This window comes from Belonocnema kinseyi, chromosome 9 (assembly GCF_010883055.1).
Source record: "Belonocnema kinseyi isolate 2016_QV_RU_SX_M_011 chromosome 9, B_treatae_v1, whole genome shotgun sequence".
Taxonomy (NCBI): Eukaryota; Metazoa; Arthropoda; class Insecta; order Hymenoptera; family Cynipidae; genus Belonocnema; species Belonocnema kinseyi.
In genome coordinates this window covers 118,105,370-118,113,509 of record NC_046665.1, presented here as the reverse complement: position 1 = coordinate 118,113,509, position 8,140 = coordinate 118,105,370, and the positions used below count along the sequence as shown (strand labels likewise).

Sequence of the window (8,140 nt, the reverse complement as noted above, 5' to 3'; positions counted from 1 at the left end):
ACTATTTGGTTAAAAATTTAACAGTTTTTTTTAAATTCTTATAGTATAAATTCATACTAATTATAAATTCATTTCAATAGAAAATTAATTTCAATTCCGCTCAATTAAATTAAATTCTTGTTTAATTCATTGGATTCTGTTGATTTCTTTTTAATTTTTTCATTCACTTAAATTTTTTGAACCCTTAGATTTTTTTTGAATCAGTTTGAATTCTTGAAAATTCTTTTAAATTTTTTTGTTTTCTAAATTTATTTAAATGATAAATTCCTTTGAATTCCACTGAATTAAATTAAATCTTGGTTCATTTTGATTCTTCTGAATTATTATTATTATTATTATTATTATTATTGTTGTATTATTTATTCTCGTTGCAGATCATTCGTCTTTGGCAAAATCGTCCTTAAGTCCAGTTGAATTGGCCGAAATAACTTTTAAACAACATCTTGTAAAATTGGTTCCATGTAAACAATGTGGAAGAACATTTAATCCAGACAGAGTCGCTGTTCATGAACGAAGCTGTAAAGGAACTCGATGAAGAATTTTTTTAATTTAATTTTTTTTGTTATTCTCTTCAGTAATTTGAAAATATTGAATTGAGTGAACGAAAGAGTTGAGTTTATATTTTAAGAAACTGCAAGTGTCTTCTGTCTGCCTTCTAATTTTTATTTACAAGTAACCATCAGTGCCTATAATCATTAGAGTATGTAAAAAAATCATTTTTAAATTTTTGAAATATTAGCCATTTTATTAAAAAACAAAATTTAACAACATGCATTTATAAAAAAAATGTTGCTTTTCTTAGCAGGGTAACTCTTATTTATATTTGCAACTTACTTGAAATACAACCAAAGCACACAACGAAATGGAATAATTTGTTTAATAATGAATTTTGTTGACAAATAAAAATTTCATAAATAAATAAACCATTTTCATACTTTTTTTACGAAAAAAATAATTAGTTTTAAAAATTTTTAACTTAAATTGTTTATAACAAAGATGAATTTTAGAGCATAACAAAATGTTCTATTTGTTAACTTGAATTATTTATAACAAAGCTTCATGTTAGATAATAAATGTTTTGTGAATTTTCGTACGTCTGTGAACCTATTTGCTAGATATAAAAGCGAGTAATTTTTTCCAATAAAGAATAGATGAAAATGCGCTATTTGTTGATCTAATTTATTTATAAAAAAGTTAAATGTTAGGTGTTTAAAGTTTTCTAGAATTTAATAACTTTAAAAAGCTAAATAGGTACATATTAAATGGCAAGTACATTTTTTCTTGAAAAAAGTATTAAAATTGTATAAAATTGTACAATAAATCAATTATTTACCTTTTGCGTATATTCAGGTTGTAATTTAAGTTAATTACACACATATTAAAAGGCTAAGACTTGAGAAACAAATTTTTTTTTAAATGCACTTTTTCTGTTAAATTGTTTTTTAAAAAATAGGCTAATTTATTTAGCTTTGTGAATTGATAACAATTAAATCTAGTATAAGAGAAGAAATGGCAGAAAAATGTTTGAAATTATGTAATTTATTGAATAAGGTTTTGTGTAATTTAGCTGTAACTTTTTTATTGAACAGATAATATAAAATACATTTTTTTACAAACAATACACATTTGTGTCTTTTTTTTAAGTTGTATCAGTCCGTACATAATAATTTTAATTTAAAAAATGATTTTAAAAAGTTTTGGATTTTTCTTTTAATGGTCAAAATGTGTACCTTTTGAATCTTTTTTTAATTTCTGGATAATGACCCTACCCCCAATCTGAATTTTAAAAAGTGAGAGGGGGGGATTACATGTTTTTAAATTTTTGTAAATTGAAGTTAAGTTTTTAGTTGTTTTTTTTTTTCATAAATTTCGTTTGAGAATTCAACGATTTGGGTTAAAAATTCAACTTGAAAATGTATATTTTTAACCGTTCTTTTTTTAATTTGACTTTTTGGGTAGAAAATTAAACAGTTTTTTTTACAAATTCGACTTTTGGGGTTTGTTAAAAAATTCAACTGTCTTTTCGTCAATTTGTCTTTTTGGGTTGAAAATTAAACTGTTTGTTTCAAAATTCAAAAGTTTTTTTCTTAATTCGTCTTTTTAAGTGGAAAAATAAACTATTGTTGTTGAAAATTCAAATATTTACTTGAAAATTCAACAATTTTTTAGAAATTTGTCTTGTTGGATTAAAAGTGAACTTATTGTAAAAATTCATACTATTGTCTTAAAAATTCAACTATTTTTGTGTAAAAATTCAACTGTTTTTTATTCATCTTTTCGGGTTGAAAATTAAACTATTTGGTTACAAATTTAACAGTTTTTTTAAATTTGTCTTTTCAACTGTTTTTTCTTAATTCATCTTTTTGAGTTGAAAAATAAACTATTGTTGTTAAAACTTCAACTATTTACTTGAAAATTTAACACTTTTTCAACAATTTTTTTAAATTTGTCTTTTTAGGTCGAAAAATAAACTATTAGGTTGAAAATTAAACTATTTGTTTGAAAATTCATCAGTTTTTTTTTTAATTTGTCTTTACAACTGGCTTTTTTTTCTTTAATCCTTTTTTTGTTTAGTTGAAAAATAAAATGTTGTTGTTTAGAATTCAACTATTTGCTTGAAAATTTAACATTTAAAAAAAATGTGCCTTCTTGGCTTAAAACTGCAAATTTTGGTATAAATCCATATTTTTGTGTTAAAAATTCAATTTTTGTTTATTCGTCTTTTTGAATTGAAAATTAAACTATTCAATCGAAAATTCATCAGTTTTTTATGTTTGTTTTTAAAACTGTTTTTTTCTTAATTCGTCTTTTTGAGTGGAAAAATAAACTATTTTTGTTGAAAATTCAACAGTTTTTTAAAAGTTTGTCTTCCTGGGTTAAAAATTAACTTATTGTAAAAATTCAACTGTTTTTGTGTTAAAAATTCATTTTTTTATTCATCTTTTTGGGTTGAAAATTAAACTATTTAGTTTCAAATTTAACCGTTTTTTTAAATTTGTCTTTTCAACTGTTTTTTCTTAATTTGCCTTTTTGAGTTAAAAAATAAACTATTGCTGTTAAAACTTCAACTATTTTCTTGAAAATTCAACACTTTTTAAAAAATTTGTCTTCTTTGGATTAAAAATGAACTTTTTGTTAAAAATTCATATTTTTGCGTTGAAAATTCAATTTTTTTTAATTTGTCTTTTATGTCGAAAAATAAACTATTTGTTTAAAAATTAAACTATTCAGTCGAAAATTCATCAGTTTTTTTTTAATTTGTCTTTGAAACTGTTTTTTCTTAATTCGTCTTTTTTAGTGGAAAATTAAACTATTTTTGTTGATAATTCAAATATTCATTTGAAAATTCAACAGTTTTTTAAATTTGTTTTTTCAACTGTTTTTTCTTAATTTGCATTTTTAGTTAAAAAATAAACTGTTGTTTAAAATTCAACTATTTGCTTGAAAATTCAACAATTTTAAAAAAAATTGTCTTCTTTGGGTTAAAAATGAACCTTTTGTTAAAAATTCATATTTTTCTGTTAAAATTCAATTTTTTTTAATTTGTCTATTTGGGTTTAAAATTAAACTGTTTGGTTTAAAATTTATCAGTTTTTTCTTAATTTGTCTTTTTAAGTGGAAAAATAAACTATTGTTGTTGAAAACTCAAACATTTACTAGAAAATTCATCAGTTTTTTAAAAATTTGTCTTCTTGGGTTAAAAGTGAACTTATTGTAATAATTCATATTTTTGTATTAAAAATTCAACTGTTTTTGTGTTAAAAATTCATCGGTTTTTTATTTATCGTTTTCGGTTGAAAATTAAACGATTTGATTAATAATTTAACAGTTTTTTAAAATTTGTCTTTTTAACTGTTTTTCCTTAATTCGCCTTTTTGAGTTAAAAAATAAACTATTGTTGTTAAAACTCAACTATTTTCTTGAAAATTTAACACTTTTTAAAACATTTGTCTTCTTTGGGTTAAAAATGAACTTTTTGTTAAAAATTCATATTTTTTTAATTGAAAATCCAATTTTTTTAAATTCGTCTTCTTGGATGAAAACTAAACTATTTGGTTGAAAATTCATCAGTTTTTTTACATTCTCATCCTAATAAGAAGGTATTGGTTTTATGTAAAATTTCACTTTATCGTTTTTTTTTATTTTAATTTTAATATTAATTCACAACAAAAAAACTTCTTTTTCTACAAAGCAGTACAGTTTTCTACCAAATCTTTTAGTTTTCAATCCAAAAAATATATATTGTTTATAAAACAGTTCAATTTTCAATTAAAAAATATTAATTCCCAATAAAAAAATTGCATTTTGAAAAAGAAAAGCTATTTAAAAAAAATTGGTTCACTCTTTTACCAAATGGTGTAGTTTTTAAGCTAAGAAGACAATAAAAAAAACAGCGGAATTTTAAATCCCAAAAATGTAAATTTTGAACCAAAAAATTAATTTTCAAGTCAATAATTGAAATTTCAACAAAAACGTAAACTTTTCAGCGAAATGTAGTTAAATTTTCAAGCTAAAAGACCAATTTTCAACAAAATAGTTAAATTTTCAAAATAAAAGTGAATTTTTTACAAGACAATTAATCTTTAAACCTTAAAATATGAATTTTCAATTCAAAAAGTTATGATTCAATTAAATAGTTGAATTTCCTAACAAAATAATAGCATTTTTAACACAAAAAGACGAATTTTCTACAAAACAGCTGCATTTTCAACAAAAAAGTATAGTTAAAACTTAATTCCTTTATTAAAAATTCAACAGTTTTTTTTTTAATTTGTCATCATGGGTTAAAAATAATTTTTTTGTAAAAATTCATATTTTTGTGTTAAAAATAAAATTTTTTTTTAATTCATCTTTTTTGGATGAAAATTGAGAATGTACATTACGTACAGTCAAGCTCAAAAGTTGCTTATCTTTAAAATAATTACAAAATCAACAAAAAAAGATCTATTATTAATTTCTGTAAATCTTTATGGAGGCTTCTAAACACACTTCAGAAAAAATAATGCAGGCTAAAATTGTTTATTTAACATTAGCTATTTAAAGATTTAGTTTCTATTTTCTCTTTAGGGAAAAGTTACCATTTTAATTTAATCCTAATGATCAATGCCTCATTTTATTCATTGAAGCATTCTCTACAATCCTATTTGGGTGGTGTTAATTAAAATTTAAACTAAGATTGTTTATAACAATAATAGCTGTATGATTTCTCAAATAATTTTTTAAAACGAAATCAACCCAAATAGAAATTTAGAGAATCCTTCGAAAAATAAAATGAGATTTTGATCATTGGGATTAAATATAAATTGTAAATTTTCCCTAAAGAGAAAGAAAAAACTAAAACTCTGTTAAATAAAGAATTTTAACCTAAATTATTTTTTCTGAAGTGTGTCTAGAATCCTCCATCAAAATTTAAAGAAATAAATAATAGATATTTTTTGTCGAATTTATAAATCAATTTAAAGATAGGCAACTTTTGAGACTGATTGTACGAAATGTACATCCTTAAACCATTTGGTGGAAAATTTAACAGTTTTTTTTAATTGTCTTTTCAACTGGTTTTTTTTAATTCGTTTTTTCGAGTTGAAAAATAAATTATTGTTATAAAAAATTCAACAGTTTAAAAAAATGTGTTTTCTTGGGTTAAACATGAATTTTTTGTTAAAAATTCATATTTTGCCTTCAAAATTCAATTGTTTTTTTTTAATTCGTCTTTTTGAGTTAAAAATGCAACTGTTTTGGTTGAAAATTCAACTGTTTGGTTCAAAATTCAACTGTTTTTTTTTTAAATATATTTTACAACTGTTTTTGTTTGAAATCGTCATTTTTTGTTAAAAATGAAACTATTGTTGTTGAAAAATCTACTATTTTCTTGAAAATTCATATTTTCGGGTGGAAAATTTCATTTTTTTTTGTAAATATGAATTTTCCAAAAATAAGGTATTTTACAAAGAAAAACTTTTTGCTACCAAATCTTTTAGTTTTCAATCCAAAACAGTTATATTTTCCACAAAACAGTTGAATTTTCAATTAAAAAATATGAATGTCCGATAAAAAAATTTAATTTTCAACAAAAAATTGGTTAACACATCCACCAAATTGTGTAATTTTTAAACCAAACAGATGAATGAAAAACACTTGAATTTTTAAACCCAAAAATATGAATTTTGATCCAAAAAATTAATTTGCAAGTCAATAGTTCAAATTTCACAAAAACGTCAACTTTTAACCGAAATGTAGTTAAATTTTCAACCCAAAAAGACAAATTTCCTAAGAAAAGAGACAAATTTTTCAACAATAAAAAAAAGGAAATTTCTGCAAATCAGGTGTTACCAAAAAAGATAGATAGACAGGCAGTTGAATATTGTACAAAAATAATAGAATTTGTAACCCAAAAAGACAAATTTTCAACAAAATAGTTAAATTTTGAAAAAAGAAATGAATCTTTTACAAGACAATTGAATTTTCAACCCGAAAATATCATTTAATTTAAACAGTTATAAATAAACTAAATAGTTGAATTTTCTATAAAAATTAGCATTTTCAATCGCAAAAAACAAATTTTCCACAAAACAGCTGAATTTTCAACAAAAATTTTGATTTTCAACTCTTTAAAGTTTAAACAATTGCTATTTTTATGATGTAGTATAATTTTAGTTTTAAACTAAAACATGGCAAGTTATAGTGTAGATAGAAATAATTCCTTTATTGAAAATTCAACTCTTTTTTTAAACATTCATTTTTATTGAATGTTAAAAATGCATATTTTTGGTATACAATTCAAATGTTTCGTTCACAATTTGTCTTTTTTGTGTTGAAAATTCTATTATTTTGGAATAAAATTTAACTGTTTGGTTGAAAATGCACTTTTTTGTTGGAAATTTATAGATTTCTTGGGGAAATTTAACAATTTTCATTTAACTATTTTAGTTAGAAATTAAACTATTTTAGTAGAACATTCAACTATTTGGATTTTAAAAATTAAATTATTTCGATGAAAATTTGTCTTTTTAGGTGGAAAGCTAAACTATTTGGATAAAAAATAATTTTTGTTATTGAAATTTGATATTTTTGTTTTAAAAATCTAACGTTTTTCTTTCAATTTGTCTTTTTGTATTGAAAATTCAGTTGTTTTGGCTTAAAATTGAACTATTTCGTTTAGAATTCAACTGTTTTGTAGAAAATTAGTTTATTTGGGTTGAAAAATTATGGTGGATAAATGGTCGAACATTAAGTTCCTAATTAAAATTTGATATTTTCGAATTGAAAACACAATTCCTTCGTAGGAAATTCATATTTTTGGCTTACACATTTTATAAATCGGGTAGAAAATTAAACTATTTGGTTGAACTTAAACTTTTTTGTTGAAAATTTTGTATTTTCGGGTTGAAAATGGAACTGTTTTTTATTCGTCTTTTTCCATTTAAAAAATTAAACTGTTTTGGTTGAAAATTCAAATACTTACTTGGAGGAAAATTGACTTCTTTCTTAAAAATTAATGTTTGATTGGGTCGGAAATTCAACCGTTTTGTGTAAAAAATTCAACAATTTCGTAGCAAATTCTACTATTTTGTTAAAAATGAGATTTTTTGTTAAAAATTCAATTATAATAATAAAAAGAAGGTTGGTTATAATGAATCATCGTGGAAGCATTAAATCTATTATTACAAATTTAATTTTTTAATTAAAAATATATATTATTTTAGAATTAAAAAAAAATTATTTTGTATGAAAATTATTTTTTTTTATTGAAAATTTAATAGTTTTCTTTGAAAACGCATATTTTTGGGTCAAAAATTCAAATTTTTTTGTAGAAAATTCAACAAATTTTGGGTTGAAAATTAAACTGCTGCGGAAAAAAATTTTACCATTTAGTTAAAAATTAATATTTTTGAGTTGAAAATTTAACTGATTTGTTGGGAAGTAACTATTTGGTAAAAAATTTAATTGTGTTATTGAAGGTTCATATTTTAGAATTGAAAATTTATTTTTTTTTTGTGTTGAAAATTCATCTTTTTGGGTTAACAATTAAACTGTTTTGGTTAAAAATTCAAATAACATACATGGTGGAAAATTGACTTCTTTCTTAAAAATTCATATTTTATTGGGTCAAATATTCAACAATTTCGTAGAAAATTCTCCT

General features: G+C 21.9%; 1 protein-coding gene across 1 annotated transcript in view; it reads left to right on the top strand.

The window, feature by feature from the left end:
• Positions 1 to 835, top strand: part of LOC117180734 — a 44,718-nt gene extending 43,883 nt beyond the window's left edge. The window contains exon 8 of the mRNA XM_033373225.1: positions 375 to 835. Coding sequence (XP_033229116.1) covers positions 375 to 535 — 161 coding nt within the window. The 3' untranslated portion in view covers positions 536 to 835. The remainder of the gene's footprint in view (positions 1 to 374) is intronic.
• The last annotated feature ends 7,305 nt before the right edge of the window (positions 836 to 8,140 follow it).